Source organism: Chiloscyllium plagiosum, unplaced genomic scaffold (assembly GCF_037043375.1).
Source record: "Chiloscyllium plagiosum isolate Xiang-an unplaced genomic scaffold, Cpla_swu_hap1 HiC_scaffold_3, whole genome shotgun sequence".
NCBI lineage: Eukaryota > Metazoa > Chordata > Chondrichthyes > Orectolobiformes > Hemiscylliidae > Chiloscyllium > Chiloscyllium plagiosum.
The window spans coordinates 133,040,339-133,067,638 of NW_028270141.1; the positions used below are offsets into that span (position 1 = coordinate 133,040,339).

Sequence of the window (27,300 nt, forward strand, 5' to 3'; positions counted from 1 at the left end):
GATGTGAGGATGACGCATAGCATGACAGCAGATCCCCTGGCAAGAGTAACCGAGAGCCGCACCAGCTGTTGCTGCATCTTAGATTGCTGATCTGTGCATGACCCTGCATTGGGTGAAAATCAATGAGTCAAACATCAATGGTCATTGGTAGGAAATACCTGGGGTTAGAATGGGGTGGCTATGTAGAAAAAATATATAGATTGCTCGGACTGCTTTGCAGCCAAACCCAAATTTATTCTCCAGTACCAATTACCAAATGTCTGTCTCTTCTTGAAATCTTCGCTGATGCTTTTACAACTGCACTGTCTGTTTGGATAACCTGTTTCATGTATTCCTCACCCACCAAATATTTAAATTGAAAGTATTTGTCCACCTCTTTACTTTGCTTTAAATCCAGATTCCAATGTGCATATTACATATATTGCCCATTTGGGGCGGCACGGTAGCTCAGTAGTTAGCACTGCTGCCTTACGGTGCCAGGGATGCAGGTTCGATTCCTGCCTCTGGTGACTGTCTGTGTTGGAATTTGCACATTCTCCCCGTGTCTGCATGGGTTTCCTCCGGGTGCTCCCGTTTCCTCCCACATCCAAAGATGTGCAGGTCAGGTGAATTGGCCTTGCTAAATAGTGTTAGGTGCATTAATCAGAGGTTAATATAGGGTAGGGGAATGGGTCTGGGTAGGTTACTCTTCGGAGGGTCGATATGGGTTTGTTGGGCTGAAGGGCCTGTTTCATACTGTGGGGAATCTAATCTAATCACATTGGATTAACAATTCAACCTGGATAATCCATTTTGAGTCATTCTTTCAACCCCCTATATTGTAGGTTATGCTCATCAATGTTCAGTTTTGAAGTAATTCCAACCCAATAGGCTTTGTACATTTGGCAAGCAAACAATCTCAGAAGAATCACAGAATTGTTGCAGCACAAAAGGAGCCCATTCAGTCTGTTGTGACTGTACCGCTTTTGTTACCTAGTGCTTATCTTCTTTTTCCCTATACCCTGCACACCATAATCATCCAATGCTTTCTTGAATACCCCCACTGAACTTGTATCCACCATATTTCTAGGCAGTGCATTTCATAATCTAACTGTTTGCTGTGTGAAAATGTTTTTTTTTCTCACGTCACCCTTGTTTCATTTGCACATAAGTGAGGTAATCTCTATACAGCAAAGTCTGATGTTTGTTTCCCTTCTAACTTTTGACTTGTTTTACCTAGTGCTTGGTTTATGCCTTACTATGTCAATCACTATATTTGGATCTGGTCAGGCATCATGCTTCAAGATTGACAAAGTTAGAATCCCAATAGGCCTTGATACACATAATGATTAATCTCTCTCGAACAATCATTTTTAAGGCCTAGAGCTTTCTAAAACCAAGATGAGAGGAATGGCCATTTGGTAATTATGCACTTAATCTCCTAAACTATATATCAACTGGTTGGATTGTTATTGCTTTGTGAAACTGTGTTGGCCCGTTTGTTTCCTTTTGAGCCTACGGTGGACTGAATGGTGCTTTTGTGTAGAGTGGAGTCTCTATTAGTTTTCTCTACATTAATAACAATTTTTAGCGAGGAGTGCTAGTAAATGATACATCTCGGCCTACTCCAGAGGTTCCCAGTCTTCAGTCAATTCGATTCAATCCATGTGATATCAAGAAATGGTTGGAGGCGTGGATAGTGTGACTCAATAGTGTGACTGAAGGTGTCATCAGAAGTGCCATCTAGCAGCAACTGTTCAGCAGTAACCTGCTTTATGACGCCCAGTTTTGGTTCCATCAGGGTCACTCATCACAGCTTTGATTCCAGCATGGACAAAAGAGCTGGATTTCAGAGGTGAAGTGAAAATTATTGTCCTTGACATCAAGGCTGCTTTTGACCAAGTGTGGCATTAAGGAGCGCTAGCAAAAGTGGAGTCAATGGAAATCCAGGAAGAAACTCTTCGCTGTTTTGAGTCATGCATGATACTTAATAAGATAGTTGCGGTTGTTGGACATCAGTCATCTCAGTTCCAGGGCATTTCTGCAGGAGTTATAGAGTCATACAGCATAGAAACAGGCCCTTCGGCCCCAACTTGCCCATGCTGACCAGATTTGCTGAACTGAACTAGTTCCATTTTCCTGCGTTTGACTCTTATTTCTTTAACCTAAACATTTACCTGTTCAAATGCCTTTTAAAGTTGTAATTGTACTCACCTCAACTACTTCATGTTACCTCTCATGTCCTTTTAATATCTTTCCCCTCTTATCTTAAACCTATTTAGATTAGATTAGATTAGATTACTTACAGTGTGGAAACAGGCCCTTCGGCCCAACAAGTCCACACCGCCCCACCGAAGCGCAACCCACCCATTCCCCTACATTTACCCCTTACCTAACACTACGGGCAATTTAGCATGGCCAATTCACCTGACCTGCACATCTTTAGACTGTGGGAGGAAACCGGAGCACCCGGAGGAAACCCACGCAGACACGGGGAGAATGTGCAAACTCCACACAGTCAGTCGCCTGAGGCGGGAATTGAACCCGGGTCTCTAGTGCTGTGAGGCTGTAGTGCTAACCACTGTGCCACCGTGCCGCCCACGGTTATGGAGACCCCCTAACCTAGGGAATGATATTGGCATTTCACCTTATCTATGTTCCTTGTGATTTTATAAACCTCTAATAGGTCACCCCTTAGCCACCTATCTCCAGAGAAAAAGTTCCAGTCAATCCAGCCTGTCTTTATAACTCAAACCTTGTCTCAGTAACATCTTTGTAACTCTTTTTACATCCTTTTCAGTTTACTAAGTATATGGTAGTTTCCTTAGCCCAGTCATCATTAGCTGCTTCATCAATGAACTTCCCTCCATCATAAGGTCAGAAATGGTGTTGTTTGCTGATTGCATACTATTCAGTACCATTCATGACTCCTCAGATATTGAAGTAGTTCATGTCCAACTGCAGCAAGATCTGGACAATTTTCAGGCTTAGGCTGAAAAGTGGCAAGTAATAATTCCAGAGTCAGAAACTTACCAGGCAATGATCATCATCAATAAAAGAAAATCTAACACTAGCCATGTTATTACCACAAAATCTCCCACTATCAACATCTTGGGAGCTATCATTGACCAGAAACTGAATTGAAGCAGCCAGATAAATATTCTAGCTACAAAAACAGCTCAATCTGGGAATACTGCAGTGAGTAAATCCCCTCCTGACTCTCTAGAGTCTGACAACAATCTGTAATGGGCACAATTCTTGTATTGGCATACTCCCCACCTGTCGAAATGAGTCCAGCTCCAATAACACTCAAGAAGCTTGACACCATCCAGGACAATGAACCTACTTGATTGGAACCGCATCCACAAACATCCAGTCTCTCCACCACTGACGCTCAGTATCAGCAATGTTGCCATCTATGAGATGGACTGTGGAGATTCTTAGACATTCCCTTCCAAACCAAAGCCACTGCCTTTCAGGAGGACAAGGACAGCAAGTACATGAGAACTCCACCACTTATGAGTTCCCCTCAAGCCACTCACTATCCTGACTTGGAAACATATCACTGTGTTTTTTCAGTGTACCTAAGTCAAAATTCAGGAATTTCCTCCCTAATGGCATTGAGTCTACCTACAGCACATGGACTACAGCAGTTTAAGAAGGCAGCTCACACCACCTTCTCAAGAACAACTAAGGAGGTGCAATAAATGCTGACCCAGCCAGCAATAAGCACATCCCACAAGTGAATATTTAAAAAAAAACTGTACTCTCATTAACCACCCTACTGATTACCCACTGCATATTTTGCAGAATGCAGCTTGGTACACAATGTTGCCCATTTGCACATTCTGTTTGCTTAAGTAAATCACTATAACAGTCTAAAAATAATGATTCTCATTTATTAGTACTGTAGTTTGATTCATTCTGTGTCAGGAGGCACAAATGGACACTGTTGTGTCTAATGCATTATCGATCTTGAATCACAGAATACAGACCAAGATATTTTCACCCTTAACTCCTAAAGAATGAATGAAAGCTTTCTTCCATTATGATAGGTAATTAGCCACTGATATGAGTCAGGAGCCATGTGTTGGCCAGACCAGTGAAGGATGGCAGATTTCCTTTGCTAAAGGAGATTAATGCACCAGATGGGCCTTACAAAGGATTTGAACCCATGACCCCAAACATTAGTCTGAACTTCTGGATTATTTGAGCAGTGACATTGCCATAACGCCGCTGTGATCTTCTTGAAACGAGCATGTCATTATGCACTCATTTGGAATTAGAGTGTTAGCGTAATGTGAGCAGCAAGGTTAACACATTTTAAATAGGGAGATTTAGTGATATTCAGCTGTCATCTCTGGGTAAAGGGTCAGCAAAAACAACTGAACTGTTGGACATTGCTCAGCATGCTGTAATCAGCAGAAAGGACTCTGGTTTCCAATTTGCTGATGAACTGTTAGAACCCTATTCACAGACACTACAACCACGCGCACATTGACATAACATTGATTAGGTGGGAGGGACTTCCATCATTAGTTGAAAGGTCTGTAATTGTAAACGGCCACCCCATTATTCCTCTTTTAAAAAAAGCCTGATTATTTATTTCCTTACCAGTTTCTCGGAAGCGAAAATCTAAAAACTGGGAAGCAGAGGATTTCTATGACAGCGATGAAGATACTTTCTTAGATCGGACAGGAGCTATTGAAAAGAAAAGACTGAACAGAATGAAGAAAGCAGGAAAAGTAGAGGAGAAAGTGGAAACTTATGACTCCTTGGTAAGAATTTTAAAGTTTTATTTGCAGTTATGTGCTCACTGTAGAAAGAACATAGCTGTCTCATGGACATTCAAGGGCTCCATGAAAAGTATGTTTCCTATTTGGTAGGTAGGAGGAAAGAATAATGGGAAACATTGCTCCCAGGTTATATTGTACAACCATAGCACTGAGTTTGTTGCAGCAATAGTGACGCCTCCCTTTGGGTAATAGATAAGATTATCCTGTAGCAAAAAGTAGAAAGACCTTCATTGATCTTGGTTCATTCATCCAGAAAGAGACTCCAATTCCCTTATACACAGTATCTACATTATTCAAAACATTATGGGATGTTTTCTCCTTACTTCTCCATTAAGTTGATTACTTTTTGTTTGAAGAAATCATTCATCAATGTATTTATAGATTTATTCATTGATATCAGTCATTGAGACCATTTAAAGATAACTCTGTGTTTTGTTATTATCTGACTGTTTGAAGGAAGGAGAGGAAATATAAATTAAAGCGTGCAATTTTAAAAGAGTTGCAGAAATGTGTTTTTGAGGGTGGCAGAACATGCAAAGAAGGTTGTTTTAAAAGATTTCAGGACCCTTGGCTTTATAAATAGAGGCCTAGAGTATAAAATCATGTGGAATTAAAAGCTAGCCACTTGGTAACATAGAACATAGAACAATACAGCACAGAACAGGCCCTTCGGCCCACGATGTTGTGCCGAACATTTGTCCTAGCTTAAGCACCCATCCATGTACCTATCCAATTGCCGCTTAAAGGTCGCCAATGATTCTGACTCTGCCACTCCCACAGGCAGCGCAGTCCATGCCCCCACCACTCTCTGGGTAAAGAACCTACCCCTGACATCCCCCCTATACCTTCCACCCTTCACCTTAAATTTATGTAACCATGCGATCACTGTCAATTGTCATAAAAGCCGATTTGGTTCACTTAACTCTTTTCGAGAATGAAATCTGCCATCCTTACCTGGTCTGACTTCATTTGACTTGTAACGCTGACCAATGTGGTTGAATCTTAACTGTTTTTAGGAATGGTAATAAATGCTGACCTAACAAGTGAAATAAATTTATGAAAATAATTCAAAGTGAGCATAAATCCAAGAGGAACCATAATAAATCATGTCAGTAGTTCTCTATGGAATTCACATGTGGGAACCCTCTGCCATGCACCTGCTGGCCTGGCAATGCTCAGTTAGCTAATTTTGATATTTTTTCAAATCAACCTGTTGAGAAATGCAAATAGAATATCAACTCAGGTCTACTAGACTGGAGGTATGGACACTACTAGACTGTAATATGAACTCATTAACTGACCTTGTGGCTCTGCAGTTACTGTGAAATGTCAGTCTTGATTTCAGGCATGTTTTGGCTCATCTCTAGATCAGAAATCAACCCATTCAGAGATGTTATGGCAAACTTCTGAAGCAGGTGGGACTTGAACCTGGGCCTCTTGGTTCAAAGTTAGGGATACTACCATTGCACCACAAATGTGCTCAATACTCACTGCATCCCACATGGGACTTGAACCAACAATCACTAGCTTAGTAAGCCGATGCCTTGTCCATCAAGCCAGTGAGGCCATCAGTCTGGATTCCAATCCCTGTTACTAACTAGCACCACCTGCTGGAGTTGTGCATGTACAAATGTTGGGTGAAGGTAGTTTGTTATTCATTTTCAGTTTCACCAGTTCAATCAGTTCACTGCCCATCCAGATTTATGCTAAACCGATACCCTTTGGAAGAGATATTGGAACCTGTAGAACTAGCAAGAGGAGATAAAATTAATGGGGGCGAGAAGGAGACATTTCAAAGTATTTACATTTAGAAGTTATAAAATGGCCTTAGATTTGGCTGTGCTACCCAGTGGTGGCAACAGGGATTCTTACAGTCTGTCATGACACTCCGTTTTCTTCTTTATACAAACTTCCAGACAAAACTTATCAGAAAGAATTATTTGAGTATGACTAGGTCTTCAAGAATTGAGCCATTAAAGGAACAACTTCAATCTGAATTACTCCTGTAAATGTGTTATGAATTTTATCCCCACTCAATGTCAGGTTGACCACTTTAATAGTACACCTACTTCCAATTCAGATAATTATGGCTAGAAATTGGGGCGTGGGATTTGGTAATAGTTGATTATGGGTGGTGGGGTGAGGAATTCAGTAATAATCATTTGGGCTTAAGGGGTACCGTGTCAGGGTCCTTTACAAGGAGAAGAGAAGAGCTATATTGGGTGGAAGGGGTCATTGTTTCCAGTATAAACTGCATTGAAAATAGTTTAAGAGGACTACTCTTGTTTCTCCAGCTTCTCAGTCAAGTAATTTTATTTTTAAAAACACCTTGTCATTTGTGCTGCACATCTATTGTTGGTTATTGGTTTTGGGCAATTGTGTTCTCCAACAAAATCATTCTGTGCACATAATCACTTCTTTACTCCTGTAGGTTGCCAAGTTAACAGAGGTGCAGAAAGAGCTTTCTGATGTTGAAGCCAAGTTGAAAATGTCTGGCAAAGGTAAATATAGACCACTGAATGAGGACATATGTATGAATGAACCAGAACGATAGAATGTTGCTTTAGTGCTCTACTGAGTTGCTACCGAGATTTTAAACAAAATCTGCAACACCAGCCTTTTCCAAGTCCATGAAAGAGTTCAGCTGAAATCTTGAGCTTGATGGAAAGTTTTGTTGTACCACTGATGGTAGCATAAATTTCAGCTATAACTTTAATGGCTGTGGGTTTTTTTTGCTTGCCGGAGTATCCAGGCATTTCCACGATCTTACAATTCATAGAAGTAATGTGATAATAGAATGTCAAATTCAAGAACTCATTGGAAAGGAAACTAAAGTTCAACTTGTCTAAATCACTTGAAGACTCCTTGCCACCACCTCATGGGTCACAAACCTACTCATTTTTGTATCATCAGCTAACTTGGAAATGTTGAATTTATCCTGGTCATCTATATATTGTGAATAAATGGGGCTCAAGTACTGATCCTTGTGGTACTGCACTATTCACTGCCTGCCACTCAGAATAGACCCATTTATTGCTACTCTCTGTTTCTTGTATGGAAACCAATTCTTAATCCAAATTAATCTATAAACCTCCATATCATGTTCTTTATCTTTGCCCACTACCTGCTATGAAGGATCTTATCAAAAGCCTTCTGAAAATCGAAATAAGCCACATCCACTGGTTCACCCTTATCTGTTCTATTGGTTACATCACAAAAATGTCCAGTCGATTTGTTAAGCAGTATTTGCCACCATAAAACCATGTGGATTTGTTCAAACCCATGAAGGCCTTCCAAACATTCTGTCTTCGCATTTTTTTGAATAGACCCCAGCATTTTCCCACCACTGATGTTAAATTAACTGGTATGTTATTTTCATTTTTTTAACATAAATTCATCCGCTGCCATAGTGAGACTTGAATCCATGTCTCAAGAGTATTAGTTTGGACTTCTGGATTAATAGTCCAATAATATTACCATGACCCCACCATTTCATCCTAACTAGTGATGAGAAACCAGTTGATTAGAATAGATTACTTACAGTGTGGAAACAGGCCCTTCGGCCCAACAAGTCCACACCGACCCACCGAAGCACAACCCACCCATACCTCTACATTTACCCCTTATCTTACACTACGGGCAATTTAGCATGGCCAATTCACCTGACCTGCACATCTTTGGACTGTGGGAGGAAACCGGAGCACCCGGAGGAAACCCACGCAGACACGGGGAGAATGTGCAAACTCCACACAGTCAGTCGCCTGAGTCGGGAATTGAACCCGGGTCTCTGGCGCTGTGAGGCAGCAGTGCTAACTGTGCCACCGTGCCGCCCACAAACTTGTAAGTATTTAGTATTATGATTCCATCTTTCAAATTCTCCCAAGATACTTTGCACAACAAGAATTGGGATGCATGTAAAAACTGCAGCCATTCTTGCACAATCAAGATGCTAAGCATGATCATTAAATAATAACAATTTAGTCTTATTTAGGTGGTGTTGGTTGAAGGAAAAAGATATTACTGTTAAGTCTGGCACTGTGAAAAATCTGAACATAAAGAGCTAATGTTAAATAGTTACTCACATTATGTACTAATGATCATCCAACTTTTGCAGTCAGCCTCAGTAGCTGTCTCAGCAAACCAATTGTAAGATTGCTGTGATCTGCCAAAGTTGAAGGCTGGGAAGTTACAAGTTTTCACCGATTAGGTCACAAGTGGTTCTAAGTTGAACTTTTCAGTGCAATTCTGAGAGAATACTGCATTCATAGAGATACTATTATTCAAATTAAGTGTTAAGCAACAAAATGGGCCTGTGTTTAGGTGGATGTCACCGATTTTGTGGGTTTTTTTTAATTGAGAAGCAAAAGGTTTTTTCCAACATCTGGGCCAATATTCCTGCCTCAATGCCACCAAAGGAACGCAGGCTACTGTTCATGAAAGTTTGCTGTGTGCAGGTGATTACATTATGAAGGACTACATTTCAAAAGTAAATCATTGTCAGTAAAATACTTTACATGAGGAAGCACTTTATAAATGTGAATCTTTTGTTTAATTATTTTGGAAAATAAAATCAAGAGGAAAGAACTTGCATTTGTATAGCACTTTTTGTGCTTTCAGGATATCCCACAGTATTTCAGAGTAGTCTAAAATGTTTTCTTAAAGACAATATGAGGCAGCCAAATTGTTCTCAGCTATATCCCACAAGCATCATTAATGTGCTTTAATGTGTTGGCTGAGAAGAAAAAATGTTGACTGAAGCAACTTCATAAAGAATCCAAGACCAAAGGATGTTAATTAGTATTTCTTCACAGAATTATCTTTATGGTGGGGCTTCCTCTGTCAATTGCATCTCCAGCTTTGATTTGGGCAGGAAGCACCAGAATAGTTACATTAAACGAAGAAAAGTCGAAGAATTGTGAACACTGGAAATCAGAAACAAAATCAGAAATTGCTGGAAAATCTCAGCGGGTCTGTCAGCATTTGTGGAGAGAAATCAGAGTTACCCCTAAACCTTCTTTTCTCCAATGAAAACAACCCCAAGTGCCTCAGCCTTTCCTCATACGATCTTCCTACCATACCAGGCAACATCCTGGTAAACCTCCTCTGCACCCGTTCCAGTGCCTCCACATCCTTCCTATAGTATGGCGACCAAAACTGCACACAATACTCCAGGTGCGGCCGCACCAGAGTCTTATACAACTGCAACATGATCTCAGGACTCCGGAACTCAATTCCTCTACCAATAAAAGCCAGTACGCCATATGCCTTCTTCACAGCACTATTTACCTGGGTGGCAACTTTTAGAGATCTGTGTACATGGACACCAAGATCCCTCTGCTCATCCACACTACCAAGTATCCGACCGTTAGCCCAGTACCCCATCTTTTTGTTACTCTTACCAAAGTGAATCACCTCACACTTAGCTACATTGAACTCCATTTGCCACCTTTCTGCCCAGTTCTGCAGCTTATCTATATCCCGCTGTAACCTGCCACATCCTTCCTCACTGTCAACAACTCCTCCGACTTTCGTATCATCCGCAAACTTGCTCACCCAACCTTCTAGCCTTTCCTCCAGGTCATTTATAAAAATGACAAACAGCAATGGTCCCAAAACAGATCCTTGCGGAACACCGCTAGTAACGGCACTCCAAGATGAACCTTTGCCATCAACTACTACCCTCTGTCTTCTTCCAGCCAGCCAATTCCTAATCCAAACCTCCAACTCACCCTCAATGCCATACCTCCGTATTTTTTGAAGTAGCCTACCATGGGGAACCTTATCAAACGCCTTACTAAAATCCATATACACCACTTTCCCCTCGTCCACCTCCTTAGTCACCTTCTCAAAGAATTCAATAAGGTTTGTAAGGCACGACCTGCCCTTCACAAAACCATGCTGACTATCCTTGATCACATTATTCCTATCTAGATGTTCATAAATCCTATCCCTCACAATTCTCTCTAAGACTTTGCCCACAACAGAAGTGAGACTCACCGACCTATAGTTATTAGGGTTATCCCTACTCCCCCTCTTGAACAAGGGAACCACATTTGCTAGCCTCCAGTCTTCTGGCACTATTCCTGTAGACAACGAGGATATAAAAATCAAGGCCAATGGCTCTGCAATCTCCTCCCTTGCTTCCCAGAGAATCCTAGGATAAATTCCATCAGGCCCAGGGGACTTATCTATTTTCACCCTTTCCAGAATTTCCAACACCTCTTCCCTACATACCTCAAAGCCATTCATTCTACTTAATTGTGACTCAGTATTCACATCGGCAACAATGTCCTGTTCCTGAGTGAATACTGACGAAAAATATTCATTCAGTGTCTCCCCAATCTCTTCAGCCTCCACACGCAACTTCCCACTACTATCCTTGACTGGACCTATTCTAGCTGAAACTTTATTGCTGGAACAGCACAGCAGGTCAGGCAGCATCCCTAGATGCTGCCTGACCTGCTGTGCTGTCCCAGCAATAAAGTTTCAGCTTTGATCTCCAGCGTCTGCAGACCTCACTTTCTCCTGGACCTATTCTACCCTAGTCATTCTTTTATTCCTGACATACCTATAGAAAGCCTTAGGGTTTTCCCTAATCCTACCAACTAAGGACCTTTCATGTCCCCTCCTTGCTGCTCTTAGCTCTCTCTTCAGGTCCTTCCTGGCTACCTTTATAACTCTCAATCGCCCCAATTGAACCTTCACGCTTCATCTTTACATAGGCCGCCCTCTTCCATTTAACAAGGGATTCCAATTCCTTATTAAACCACGGCTCCCTCACATGACCCTTTCCTCCCTGCCTGACAGGTACATACTTATCAAGGACACTCAATAGTTGCTCCTTGAACAAGCTCCACATATTAATTACGCCCTTGCCTTGAAACCTACTTTTCCGAGCCACGCATCCTAAGTCATGCCTCACCGCATCATAATTTCCCTGCCCCCAGCTATAACTCTTGCCCTGCAGTGCACACTTATCCCTCTCCATCACTAGAGTAAAAGTCACCGAATTGTGGTCACTGTCCCCAAAGTGCTCACCTACCTCTAATTCTAACACCTGGCCTGATTCGTTACCCAGAACCAAATCCAGTATGACCTCACGTCTTGTTGGCCTATCTCCATATTGTGTCAGGAAACCATTCTGCACACATTGGACAAACACCGACCCATCTAACGAACTAGAGCTATAGCTTTCCCAATGAATATCAGGAAAGTTAAAGTCCCCCATAACAACCACCCTATTACTTTCACTCTTCTCTTGAATCATCCTCGCAATCCTTTCTTCTACGTCTCTAGGACTATTAGGAGGCCTGGAGAAAACTCCTAACAGGGTGACCTCACCTTTCCTATTCCTAACCTCAGCCCAAACTACCTCAGATGGCAAGTCCTCATCCATCGTCCTTTCCACTGCTGTAATACTATCTTTGACAAGCAATGCCACACCTCCCCCTCTTTTACCCCCACCTCTGACCCTACTAAAACATTTAAACCCTGGAACCTGCAACTGTCAATCCTGTCCCTGTTCTACCCATGTCTCCGTAATAGCCACAACATCGAAGTTCCAGGTACCAAGCCACGCTGCAAGTTCACCTACCTTATTTCGTATACTTCTTGCATTGAAGTATACACACTTCAAGCCACTTTCCTATTTACAGGCACCCTCCTTTGAGATTGATGCCATGTTCCTAACCTCCCTACACTCCAGGTCCTGCACCCTAAAGCTACAATCTAGGTTCCCATGCCCCTGCAGAGTTAGTTTAAACCCCCCCCCCAAGAGCACTAGCAAACCTCCCGCCAAGGATACTGGTGCCCCTCAGGTTCAGGTGTAGACCATCCTGTTTATAGAGGTCCCACCTTCCCCAGAAAGAACCCCAGTTATTAGTGTTATTGGGAAAGAATCTCATTCAGCATGTCATTAGGTGCCCTTCCAGCAATATTTTATTCTGGAAAGGGTTAGGAGAAAAAGTAGCATGAAGCCTTGCTATGATGAAACCCATAAATAAAGGGTCTGCTGACTCTCATTGCAATGGTTCACATCTGAATGCTAGCTACTGGAGTAGGGTAGTCAGAAGTTCACATAGAATAATATAGGGATGAGGGAGGGACAGGATGGGTACTGCCAGATGTCAGTTGCCTAACAGGAAACATGTCAGTGTTGCTGAACAAAGAGACCTTGGAGTGCAGGTTCATAGTTCTTTGAAAGTGGATTTGCGCAGCAGAAGACATTTGGTGTGCTTGCCTTTATTGGTCAGTGCATTGAGTATAGAAGTTGAGAGGTCAATGTGCAGAACATTGGTTAGGTCACTTTTGAAATACTGCACTCAATTCTCATCTCCCCGCTACAGGAAGGATGTTATGATACTTGAAAGGGCTCAGAAAAAGTTTATAATCATGTTGCCAAGGTTGAAAGGTTTAATCTATCAGGAGAGGCTTAATAGGCTGGGGCTATTTTCCCTGGAGCATCAGAGGCTGAGGGGTGACCTTGCAGAGGTTTATAAAATCATGAGGGGCATGGATAACATAAATAGACAATGTCTTTCTGGGGTGGGGCAGTCCAGAACTAGAGGGCATAGGTTTAAGCTTAAAAATCTAAAAGCGACCTAAGGGGCAGTTTTTTCAGAGGGTTGTACATGGATGGAATGAGCTGCCAGAGGAAGTGTTGGAGGCTGGTTCATTGGAACATTTAAAAGGCATCTGGATGGGTATATGAATAGATAGGGTTTCGAGGGATATAGGTAAATGCTGGCAAATGGGACTAGATTAATTTAGGATATCTGGTTAGCCTGGATGAGTTGGACCAAAAGGTCTGTTTCCATACTGTACAGCTTAATGACTCTGTTTCATAATAGCCCTGTCTACAGGCAATTAGAATGAGTCAAAATGTATTTCTGCACATAGTTTTAATTCAAAATACTCCTATGCATTGGTTTCAACACCGACAGTAACATTTTATTTGTAGGGAAAATACAATTTTTGTCATTGAAACATTTTAAAAACATATAGCAGAACATATTAATTGATGTGAAAAGGGGCACATTTGAATGTAGCTAACTTTGTATTTATTTGTGTTTTTACATGTCTCAATTAAGATTCTGCAGTGGATCACAAAACTTAATCTGACAAAAGACGACTAGTATAAAATTCTGCATTGTGCATCTCAATGAAACGCAGATTAAGTTCTGCTGTTTAGTTTTGAATGAATCTCTCAGAGCAAAACAATTCTAAGTTTAAATCTGCCCTTGGTTGTGCTTTGTGGAGGTTGCCATGCATCATCTTATTGATTGACCTCCAGGCGATTTGTTACCTAAGCTCCTGTTGCAGACAGGAACAGCATGATAATAAATCTCAATACCAACTGTGCCCCACACACTCGCACTCTTCCTCCCGCTCCTGTCTGTTCTTCCCTTTTCCTCCACCCACATCTTTCCACAATCAGTCGATGAATTGTATGATGAGTAGTGTATCCTAAAGGAATAATGGTTCTAAAAAATGTTCCACTCCACAAATCCTTTTAATGCACAGAAATTTATCCCTTTGAATATCCACAATTTTTGCCCTGTTGCATGTTTTCCACAGCTGCCATGCTATGAGAGATTGCCTTGAAGTTTTCAATTACTCAGCATTAGAAAAGCTTCATTGTGGAGTCTTTAATGATTTCCTTGAAGTCTGTACAGGACCCATGTGGTCAGTAATCTGGACAAGTTACTCAGGGGTGAAAGTCTCAAACGTTTGACGATGCAAATTTGGAAAGGAGGAATTTCAAACTAAAAGGGATAAAGCTTTTTCACCCAAAGTTTAATAAATGTAAGTAACAATGAATCAGGAAAGGGGAAAAAAAAAGTAGGAACTGGCGGCATGGTGACTCAGTGGTTAGCATTGTTGCCTCACAACACCAGGGACCCGGGTTCCATTCCAGCCTTGGGCGACTGTCTGTGGAGTTTCTCCCCGTGTCTGCGTGGGTTTCCTCCAGCTGCTCCGGTTTCCTCCCACAATCCAAAGATGTGCAGGTTAGATGAATTGGTCATTATAAATTGCCCATAGTGTTAGATGCATTAGTCAGAGGGAAATGGGTCTGGGTGGGTTGCTCTTCGGAGGGTCAGTGTGGACTTGTTGGACTGAAGGGCCTGTCTCCACACTGTAGGGAATCATCTAATCTAAATCATCAGCGAAAGAAATGAAGTAGATTATGTAAATGGTTTCGGCAAGTAATGGGATAATTGTACAGGAGGAGGAAAGGATTGAGGGATATAGTGTTAATAGGTGGTGTTGTGATCAGTCAAAGGAAAAAAGATTGGTCAGGTCAAGTATCCGTTCCTTGTTACTAAAAGCACTTTGTAAAATTCAATTTTCAGAATAATTCCTACGCAACAGATATGAGACTTCTTTCTTATTCTGAAGTCAATGGTTTTTATTTCAATGGACACCAGGTAATAAAGTTAATGTGGAGCAAGGTGAAGTCAATCATTTTAGGCGACAGAATAATGGTGATCATACACTAAGCAATACAGAAGTCGGATCCATAGTTCTTGAAAAGAGGTCCTTTTGATGAAGGAAAACCTTCGTAAAAGCTCTTCTGTTTTATAAATAGTGGTACAGAGTACAAAAGCAATGATGGGATGCTAAACTTGTGCAAATTATTGAATAGATTGCCGGCTAGGTATCATCAGGTATAGGATATATGACCCAGTTAGTCTTGCCTGTTTTGATTCAACATAGTTGGGTCCCCTACTGCAAAAAGGTGCCTCAGTCATGGAGCGCTATTCTAATCAATACGCAGGATAAGGTATGAGGCAGAAACTTGAAAAAAATGGATGTCGCTTTTATGAACAAAAGAAAAGTTAAAAAGGAATCCCCACAATTTTACCATAATTCAGATATGTTGATGATGAGGGTAAGGAAAAGTTTTCATGGTTGGTTTGCAATAGATCATCACCAAATGAACAGTGTTGATATGCTGTGAGGATTGTACTAAAAACAGTAGAATGTGCATAATTTGTAGTAGCTTTTTTTAAGGGAATTACATGAATATTTAAAAAGCAAAATGTGTATGGGTAAGGAAGCGAAGGCAAATGAATAAAGCCATAAGAAATAGAAGCAGAATTAGGCCATTCAACCCATCAAGTCTCCACTGCTGTTCGATCATGGCTAATTTATTTCTCAACCGTATTCTGCCTGCTCCCCATAACCTTGATCCCCTTACCAATCAAGAATCACGATCCTCATGAATGGTGGTGTTGGCTCGAAGGGCCGAATGGCCCATTCCTGCACCTATTGTCTATTCTGCCACATTTTATGGCCTTAAAATAAAATGGGGTATGAAGTTACCATATAAGGTGAAAAGCTTTAGAAAAGGGATATACAGCTATAAAGCAACAAGGTACAATGTTTGGACTTTGTGTATCAATTGCGATTTTGTTCTGTGCTGTATTGTTCTCTGTTCTATGTTCTAAATTCAACAAAGTATCTAGCATTTTGCAACCAAGAGAAGTGTTTCAGGAAGACAGTGAGATAGTAGAGATAGTGAGATTGTCTGCATCTTGTGTATCTGGAACTGCTTTGCAAAGAGCAATCATTCTGTGATGTGAAACTCTGGAGAAGGAGACAGGTAGATTTTTGAGTCATTTTGATTGAATTGTGATGGATCAAACTAACTTTTGAATTCTTATCTGTCCTGTGAAATGGGTGCAGTATCCAAATAAGTGCACAAAGTATGGGGAATATAAAGACAAACTAGTTTATCAATACTAGATCTTGAGTTTAATCATTCAGATTGTTATCAATTTAATAAGGATTCAAATGCTTATCTTTAAACTGTGCTGTCATTTTCATCACAGACTGTATGCAAGCCCCTGGGGAAGATCCTTTGGATGCCTTCATGACCAAGATCCGAACAGGAGCAACAGTAGATAGCGTCACTCGAAAGAAATTGCACATTAAATCCTTTGAACTGAAGAGGGAGCAGCAAAGGCTACAGAAACTAATAAAGATAGTGACACCAGCAGGTCTACCGGAGCTGAAAATGGAGTAAGTCAAGTATGCAGTCCTAAACTTTTATTGCAGTGTTGTCATTCAATCTACATATGGTTACATCAGTAGATAGATAATGTTTGCCCTCTGCACTTGAACAACGCTGCTAATCCCTCATTGCCAAAAGGAGGAACATGTCTAGGCCATTTAACCTCTCATAACTGTTTCACCATTCATTTAGATTGTGACTCATCTGTAGCTTAACTTCATTTACCCATCTTGATCCATACCCCATGATACCCCTTGATAAGAAAAATCCATCATTTCTGGTATTGGTACTCACCCTGCCCTACCCAGTCTCTCAAGACTTTATTTGGAGACAAGGTTTGAAATTTCCTATGTATGAAAAATGCTTCCTGATTTTCTCCTAATGACGATGATATTGTCACACTCCATTGTTCTGAACTTCCCCACTGGAGGAAATAGCTTCCCTTTATCAACTCGTTAATCATCTTCATTAAATCGCCCTTTAATTTTCTGTCCTCAAAGGAATATAAGCTACTATACGTGATAGTATTACCGAATGGTGAAACAAGGAACATCTAATTGAGTCCTAATGAGTTCTGATGAAGGGTGCCGATCTTAAATGTTAACTTTCCTGCTCCTCCAATGCTGCCTGACCTGCTCTGCTTTTCCAGCTTCACATTTTATCAACATCTAATTTCATCTCACTATTTATTTAGGTAACCTCAGGTGGGAGTGAGAAAGAAACAAAAGGCCTATCAAATATCCCACTTCTCTGAATAATGAGTAATTTTGCATCACAAAGCTTCAACTTGCTTCAAATTTTCAAGAATGGAGAGGAATTTTCTTGAGACCTTAATGCATCCAGGCCTTAAAGTTTTGGAAAATCATTGGTGAACCTCCTGCCATTGACATTCATGGGCAGAACTTTTGAGGGAATACGGTGTGTTCCCGATGTGCTGCTCAAAGCCCAGATGCTGGCAATGGGGCTTTGAAAATACTGTCTGCAATTTACTTAGATTCATTTAATACTAGAATTGACATTTAGAAAATAGAATCTCAACAAGATTACTTTGGAATAGCAAGAAACAGGGCTAATCTTTCCATACTTTAAACCCTAATCTAGCAACCTTAGCTAATTGTGCATCTTGGGACAAATATAGACAAAAGAACTGAACTCAGGAGGTGAGAAGAAAGTGACTGGTCTTGACATCAAGGCAGCATTTGACTGAGTTTAGCATCAAAGAACCCTAGCTGGAGTCAATTTAACCATCTTCAGCTGCTTCATCAATGTCTGATAAGATCAGGCAATGTTTACACAATGTTCAGCACCATTTGGGGCACCTCAGATACTGAAACAGTCTATATCCAAATGCAGGAAGACCTGGACAACATCCAGACTTGGGCTGATGAGTAATATTTGTGTCACACGGGTGCGAGGCACTTATCATTTCCAACAAGAGACCATTTAACCATTGCCCCTTGACATACAGTGATATTAACATTGCTGAGTCCCCCAACATCAACATACTGAGGGTTTCCATTGACCAGAAACCAAACTGGACTAGTCATTTAAATACTGTGGCTGCAAAACCAGATCAGAGGCTAGGATCTTGGAGGGAGTAACCTTTTGACTTCTACCATCAAGTGGGCAAAGATCAGCAAGACTGAAGTGGTGCTTTTACCTGCATGCTCAACTCAAAGAAAACACTATTTTGACTAAGACATGCACCATTTGTCTCTACCAATCTGAATAAAAATCTTGAAATTCCCTACCTGTTACCATCTCATATTGACACCTAAAGCAATTCAACAGTCACTCATTGCAGTATTTGAAGATGATATAACTGAACCATAAGATGTCAGTAGATTTTCTAATTTTTAATGGTAGCTGTTGGAATTTTAGCTTCTCATAACTTGGCTTTGGATATCAAATTCAACTTGATTAATCATTTGATGGAGAACTTCTTTTAATAATCCTGTAAATAATCATTCCCACATGTGCATGCACAATCTGAATTCTCTGTCCTTCATACAGTTTCCTCTCGTAGCACAATTTTAATGCTATGCAAGGTTTTGTGCTGTTGTCTCTGGAGTAAGACTTGAACTCTGTCTTTCTGACTGTGATACAGGATTGCTACCAACCGTACTACAGCTGACGCTTTATGATTCAGCTGCTCAGTATTTAACTTTTCAGTCATCAGGGACGTCATCCATGCTAATCCTGAAGATGGTGATGACTTGTGAGGAGGTGCAGTTCCATACGTTAAGGGAGTATTTTTTCCAGATGGGTTGTTGACAGGCTATTTCATTAATTCTGATCTGATCTGATTCAATCCTCACCCAACAATTATGTACTTGTAGCAAAGCTAATTGTTAATAATAAACTGATGCCTCAACCCCAGCCCAAGGATGCAAAGTCGAGTTGTGGCTCTCCAGTCTGACAATCTCCAACAGACCACTGCTGGTTTGGAGAGTTCCTGATTTCATTACCTAAAGTCCCACTTCATGGAGCTCTTTAGAATGTTTGGTTTTTATTTAATACCAAAAATGGCATTAGTGAGAGTTACAAAGTCTCTGTTTAAGCTTCTTATTCTGCAGGGGGCAGTATTGGGTATTGGAAAACTCTTATATAAAAAGATAAGTTTCAGAATGAGAATGAATATAGATATACAACTTGCATGAGCTGAAATTCCTGCTACTTAAAAGTTTAATTGGATAATACAACTTGGGAAAGGTATTGAAGATGATTTAAGTTTAAAAGAAAACGTTTCATTCCAAGGATTGCAAGTCAGGCTGGAGACGCAGAACCCAAACCTAAGAAAATTGCTGTGCCCATGTTTGGGGCAATGAAGGGCGGAAAAAAGTATAAACTGAAGACAGGCACCATTGGGGTAAGTGAAGTGAAATATGATTTTTTTCTAATGAAGAAGTTACTCTACACGCTTTGCTGTTGACATAAATTGACTACTACTACCGGGACATAAATATTCTTTTAACAACTAGGCAATCAAAGCAATGCCATGGAAGATTCACTGGTTAATCTATTCCATCTGTTTATATCTATTTAAATTTAAATTTTGTTGAGAATGAGTGTCGACCTTGCCAAGGCTCCAATTTAAAAGAGTTACCGAGATCTGATGAAGGAGTTAAATGAACAGTTGTGCAGATACTGTCATTAACCCAATCGAGCATCAGTATAAACTATCTTTGTCAGTTTTATTCTGAGACTTTGCTGAACTCAGCAACCCTTTAAAGTCAATTGCATAGTACTTACAGTATAGAAACTGACCATTCAGTTGAATAGGTGGCTCAGTAGTTAGCACTGCTGCCTCACAGCACAGGGACCTGGTTCGATTCCTTCCTCAGGCAACTGTCTGTGTGGAATTTGCACATTCTCCCTGTGTTTGCGTGGGTTTCTTCCCACAGTCCAAAGGTGTGCAGGTCAGGTGAATTGGTGTTGCCATTGTGTTACATGCATTAATCAGAGGGAAATGGGCCGGGGTGGGTTACTCTTTGGAGGGTCAGTGTGGACTTGTTGCACTGAAGGACCTGTGTTCCACAGTGTAGGGAATCTAATCTAGGGCCTTGCCAATGTTCCCATTCCACATGAGTACTTTCTTTGTCAAAAGCACAGGATCAAGAGAAATTTTGAACAAATGAGTAAGTAGAGTAGGCCTTCAAACCTACTGTGCCATTCCTGGAGGTGAGTACAGTAATACATCACATCCTTGGCTGTGAATTGCTGGGTGTCCAAACCAATTAAAAATGCAAAATGCCTCTCTTTCTTTTAAATAAGGTGGCCTTGATGATACCTGAGGGCTCCTTTGCCAAATCTTCCTACATTTTTTTTTATCAAGCAAACTGGCAAAATATTGGTGTTTTCTCCCCCTTTCTCCTGTAGCAGTGATTTAAAGATGAGTGCCTCAGTAAAAACAAATTGGATCACTGTGTGTTTAAGAATTTAAAACCCCCCACAGGCCGCTCTGGTTGTAAAATGAGATATTTATGCAGCATGACAAGAAGCTTGATTATTTAACACGAAAATCTATCATCTGAATTATTGATAGCTAAAGAGGTAGTAAACCTTTTTAGCTGCAGAACTTTAAATTACTTATGAGATTGGACTGAGCCACAGGGTAAAATAAGCTGTGTCTGTGTTTCCAATGGTTACTGTAAGGATCTTACTGTGGCTACTAATTATTGCCTCCTCTTTCCCTCTCGCTGACAGTTAACTAGATATTCATTGTAGGACTAAATGACTTAGCTGCTTGATTTTGGCTGGTAAATCGAAGCTTTGCTCACACCTCAGTAGTTTTTGTTTTTAACTGCTGCGTTTAGTTTTCATCTCTTCATAGCATGGTGAGTTTCGAAGTAAGCCAAGCCAAAGTCACATCTATATCTGATAGTCGTTCGTTTCCTTATAAATAGCAAAAGGATTAGGGAAGATAAAGTGGATTGTTTTTGCACAAAGTTTCAGATCTTGCGTGTTTAAATATGTTTATTGCTGTTGTTACAAATCAGCATTCTTTCCATTTACTTTTTGAGCCCTCTGGCTGAGTTCACTTCCTACTTTTGACATGTGATAGCATTTTGGAAATTAACCGGGTTGTATCACACTGCTTCCTTCATTACTAAGCTTCAGTTACCTTATTTTTAATCAGCAAGACTCTCCTCAAAATCAAGGAGAGTCAAAAGGAGAAAGGAAATGGATTCAATGTTGGGAGAATCAAATTAAGCATGGATGTCTGAACTTGGAGGGGGGGGGGGTGTAATAACAGAGAATGACAAGAAATAGGAGCAGAAGCAGGCTTTTTCGCCCAGTGGGTCTGCTCCACCGTTCAAGAAGGTCATAGCTGATCATTCCTTAACTCCCTGCCTCCCTCCCAAAATCTGTCCAACTCAACCATGAATGTACTCAAAGACGCAGCCTCCACTGTGCTCTGGAGGAGAGAATTCCATACACTTAATGACCCTTTGACATGTGAAATTCACCCTAATCTCCACCTTAAGTAGGAATCCCTTTTATTATGAAATTGTCCCCTGTAGAGGAGTGTTTTAGGCTCCCCAGTGAGATAAAATAATGATGATGGGCAGTATGGTGCCTCTGGGTTTAGAACTGATTCAGGAGCAAGTTGCCACAGCCCACATGTTTTCCAGTGGCGGACTAATTGACTGAAGAGCAGATTGAGTGAACATGTCAATGAGTGCAGGATGCAGACAGGATTACTGAAGTGCAAGCCTGGTTTAAACCAATTGTGGCAGATGTCTGGGGAAATAAAATGTTCAAGAACCTGAGAGAGAGGATCAGATCTTGAGGTAGAGGTATGCTTCTTGGTTTTCAAATGCTGACTCATACATCCTCCTGGAGGTCGTGAGAGAAGAGGGAGGCCTCTTTCCAGAGAGAAGAAGGGGAATCCCACGCAGCCTCACAAAACAGTCACTGGGCAAAACAATAAGCAACAGAAATGTAGCCTGAAGCAATACAAGAAAAAGTGCAGTGATCTTCATTCTGGTAAGATGAGTGCATCCTGAGTCTCTGGCAAGCCTCTGACTATTCAGTTTTCCTCAGCCTGATAGTACATGCTGTTCCTGAGCACAGTCCAGGGTATTTACTATTTGAACAGACTGCATTCCCCCTCAGTTAGGCTTAGAGTCTGAACACAGATAAAGACCCGTGTCTGCAGCTTCCTAGGTTTATGAGTAAGGGCATTGGTCAAAAGGATGAACAGGGCTTATTTTCTCTTTCTTTCTTAATCTTTGTCTTTGCATGAGGAAAATAGGCAAATAGTACCAGCAGAGGGCTGTCACTGGAGAGGGTGTGCTGCAGCTCACCACATCATTACCATGAAAACAGCCATGATTGTGTAGATCCAAGTGAGCAATGGAGAAAGGTAACTCAGAGGAGAGAATGAAAAGTTATTGCAATGTGTAGATGAAGGGGTTGGAGTGCATTGCCCATCCCACCCAACTTGCAACATGCCAAGGGCAACTGAATTGGGACACCTCAGCACTTAAGTGGCTTCTGCCAGAGTTCTTATGATGATCTCCCTTGTATCACCTAAAGTTTCGATCATAGTGACATATCTGCATCCTGCCACACCACCAGGAAGATAGATTATGGCTGAGGCAGCAGAGCCAGCACCAGCATACCTTATGAGTGCAACCTTCACTAATAGAGATACAGTGACATTAGTAGTTCCTCATGTGTGGTTAGAAAGGACAATACTGGATGAAGAGCAAAGCCCCAAATTCTCACCTGGGCACATATGTTGAGCTTCAGGATTCCTAAATAAAAGAGGGGATCCACTTCGACTGCAGCATATCTTATCCTATTTATCAGAATACCCTGCGGCAGCGAGCAGTCGTGGGCTGAGAATGAAGGAATTCATTCAGTTTATTTGCATCACCATAGGACTTGGAACATTGCTTTTGCAATGAGAGTGAGAAACTGTACATGGCAGCACTCCTCTTGACTGTAAGAACAGGACAGTGTGCAGGGTGCACAATGGTGCATCAAGTGAATGCCAATTATACCTCAGCTAGTGATCCTCTCCAATCCAGAGCACCATTGAAGGGCTGAGGCAGTCACTGAGGAGGTCAAGGGAGCCACCATTCTTCATCAGTGGTCTTTTTGATCCCTCTGAGGGACCATCTGTGAATTTGGACTTGGTGACAAGAACAATGGCTATCAGCTGCAGGCAGATGCCAAAGAGAAGGATGCTGCTGCCTTATCTGAGGCCATCAGATGTAGCTCATGGCTTGGAGTTCACTGAGAACAGAGTGCATTAAATCTGCTAGAGCATCATGTGGTTCACTGAAGTACGCCCCATTTGTAAGTGTGCACTTTTTCACCTTTAAGATACCCTATAAATATTGACAACATGATTTCATAAGTGTGAGCTTTCACTTTTCCATTGGTAAGACTGGAAAAGAAGGAAGACATGGTGAAGGAAAGGAAAGAGTTTGAAAGGGGTCAGTGAGACACCTGGACAGATGTGTATTCATTATTTCATGATTTGTATCTTCAGTGAAAGTGTTCTCGGACTAACCAAATGGCTTCCAGAGGCCAACCCCTGTGGGGTTAGGAAAGCTCAATTGATTGTAGATGAGTCCTGAACTGATGATACCCTTGAATACTGCACTAGTCCCACCACCTATCAGCATGACTGGTGCACCTCTTCACTCTGCAATATCTTTATGACATCCCTGCCCCCTATTGCTGTGATGAGCTATATCATTTCAAGGTCTACAACCTTCTAGACAAGGTTAGGTGAATTGGCCATGCTAAATTGCCCATAGTGTTAGGTGAAGGGGTAAATGTAGGGGAACGGATCTGGGTGGGTTGCGCTTTGGCGGGTTGGTGTGGACTTGTTGGGCCGAAGGGCCAGTTTCCACATTGTGAGTAATCTAATCAAATCTAAACATGTTATAGTGAGTGCAACAGTCACTGTGCAGAATGCAATGACACCACCGTGTATGAGGAACAGTGCATAGGGTGCCACCTGACCTGTCCAGGCACCAGAACCATGTATTCAGTAGCCCAATGGCCAACCCAATGGTGGTCCTTATGAACAAATATAGCTTTGGTTGTCATGCCTCTGTGATTCTGTCTTGGCAGAAGGTGAGTCGCCATCTCTTTAAGGAACAACTTTGTTCGCGACCTTCCGTACACAAGATTTGGGGGTGGAGTGGAGAACTGTGATGCTTTGGGCTGCCAACAATGCAGGAGTCATGGCAACTACTGGAACAATGAGTATGCACCTCATGGTGCCCCAAAAGGCAAGCACCTGCAGTTGCAAGCCAAATGAACATTGAGGGAGCTAGATACTTACAATTATTGATGAAACTCACTGGCCATTCACCCATACACAATAGATAATACCCTGCAATATGGCAATTGTAGTAATGGAGACAAAACCCACTGCCTTTTGTGCCTCTAAGGCCCCATCTATTTGAAAGTTATTTATTATCCAGTAAATGTAGGGCATTGTGATCTGTGAGATAAAGTGGTCCATTGCTGATTCTTGAAAGGAGCCAAAGACGTTGCTCAAGGACTCGGTGAGTTTGACAGCTACTGGCAGGACGTGATAAGTAGGACTGCAAGTTGTGAATTCCTCCATGACAAAGATTTAAATCTCAGTGACCTTCATCTGCCTCATGCCCAGAGCTCTGTCTCTGTTACTGAGGAAGTTGATTCTCCTTGCTATTCAGCCCAAAAATCAAAGAACTGTAATCCAGTTTTCAACTGTTACCTTACTTGCATTTAGCTGTAATCTCAATGATTTCTGGATCCTAACCTGCTCCTCTTATAACCCCAAGTTGAGAGGGTCACAATCTCTTCCATTGTCCAAGCCCCTAGGCACTACCCTCAGCACAACTTCTACCACCCAATGAAACCTGTGTGTCAATAGTCCTTCACTATGCCCCCTTTTAAGAGCCCTGCTAAGTTAGTGATGAGGCCATAACACCATCCCCATTAGGTTGTCACCTCCAATACAGTCTCTTACTCAATGTGTTTTCATCAAAATTCCAAAGTGCCCCTCAATGAGCTGACAGTAAGCCGATAATTATTGGCCTTATTTCCAAATCAGGTGGCATGTATCTGCAAACTAAGGAAAAATGCCAGCAGGAACAGTAAGATCAACACACCACCTGAAGGCACTAATTTTCACACACCCTTTTTGTGCCCACCTCAATTGAGAGCTGAAATTCAGTCAGGTACTTTGAATGCTTCACTGTAGATAAACCTTTTTGCGGCACCCTAAGGATGTGGAATGTGTTAGATATGTGCAAATATGGTTTTGAATAAAGCTAAAGCTACAGTTTCCACACTGTAGGGAATCTAATCAAATATATGAACATCTGTTTTAATCTTTCAGTTTTAACTTAATGGTGCATTAACAAAGGTGAAGGGTGACAAATGTTGCTAGTTGATGAATAGACTATTTGGAGTACCTGATGTCAAAAGTAGGTGCTTCCATTGTAAGAACACCAGAGATATATTTTGAGAAGAACATCCTCTAACTTGCTTAACAATATGCCTCCGATCAAATTTGAGAAGAACACCTGACTGATTTCAACTTACACATCAGTTATTCCCATATCTTGGCTGAGTAAGATTACTAAAACAGGAGATCATTTTCCCTGTACTCAGGCTCATTAGTAACTAGTTTCATGCTACTCAGTGGCATTTAGTGAATAAACCTTACAGACAGCAGGCAATAAAAAGGTTTTTCTCTAATTAATTGAGCCACTTTGAACCCCAGTGATTAAAGAGAGTCATTTAACTATAGAGAACATTCAGTGGCTCTCCCATACATAGACATCATGCATCGTTTTTTCAAAAGCGTGTTTTTTTAAAAAATGAATGTTTACAAATAGAAAACTCTAACTCCCATTGTTTTAAAAAAAGTCTTGAATTTTATGAGCTTTGTTTTGTAATTCTAAAGAACAACAATAGGTTTAAAATGTTTTGCGAAAAATTTGCATTTTAATGTTTTTTTTCTAAATTGGTACAAAACGTTAATGTTTTCTTTGGAAAGTGGATGCATGCTTTCAGGCTATTATGAAATAAATAAACATAGACTCAGAATGCTTAAGAGAGAATTGCAGCAACTGTGGCTTTGGATCCTTGGGTAATCTGAGTGCAGATCGTAACTGTGCTAACATAACGGGCTTTACTATTGCTGCAATTTGATGTCTGTTAACCTTGGGCAAAATTATCTGAATAAAAAGAATGATAGGCTTGCAATGACATGGAGTCTTTCAAAACATTAGGATGTACCAAAAACCCTTTATAGCAACTTTAGTACTTTTGAAGTGTAGTCACTCTGAGATGCAACAGCCAATTTATAGATAGTAGCTGCTTTTAAATGAAGAATACCAAGTCAGCAAGGACATAGAGAGAGAAATGTCTTGGGATTTATTGAACTTGTCTGAGCACATATGACAGAATTAAGCAGTTCCTCAACTAACGGATCAGATGTAAGCTCTGCAGTCCATATCCAGTCATGAATGGTGGTGAACAATTAAACATCTCACTAGAGAAGGAGGCTCCATAAATACTTGCATTCTCAATGATGAGGGAGCCCAGAAGATCGATGCAAAAAAAAAAGCTGAAACATTTGCATAATCTTCAGCCAAAAGTACCAAATGGATGATCCATCTTGGCCTCATCCAGAGGTCCCCAGCATCAAAAATGCCAGTCTTCAATCAGTTCAATTTCCTTCAAATGGTACCACAAAATGGTTGGAAACACTTGAAACTGCAAAGGCAATGGGCCTTGATAATATTCTGCCAATAGTTCTGAAGATTTGTGCTCCCAAACCCGCTGCACCCCTAGCCAAGCTGTTGCAGTGTAGTTACAACACAGGCCCAGCAATGTAGAAGATTGGTCAGACACATCCGCCACACTCAAAGCAGGATAAGTCCAACCAGGTCAATTACCATGCCATCAGTCTACTCTGCCATTGGTAAAGTAATGGAAGTTGTCGTCAATAGTGCTATTGCAACACCTGCTCAGCAATAAGCT

The 27,300-nt window shown here is 41.2% G+C and overlaps 1 protein-coding gene across 2 annotated transcripts in view; it reads left to right on the plus strand.

The window, feature by feature from the left end:
• Window positions 1-27,300, plus strand: part of slc4a1ap (solute carrier family 4 member 1 adaptor protein) — a 155,417-nt gene that overhangs the window by 73,955 nt on the left and 54,162 nt on the right. For both annotated transcript variants that reach the window (XM_087983468.1, XM_043687239.2), the window contains exons 7-10: window positions 4,597-4,757; window positions 7,207-7,276; window positions 16,610-16,799; window positions 19,549-19,660. In XM_087983468.1, coding sequence (XP_087839594.1) covers window positions 4,597-4,757; window positions 7,207-7,276; window positions 16,610-16,799; window positions 19,549-19,660 — 533 coding nt within the window. The remainder of the gene's footprint in view (window positions 1-4,596; window positions 4,758-7,206; window positions 7,277-16,609; window positions 16,800-19,548; window positions 19,661-27,300) is intronic.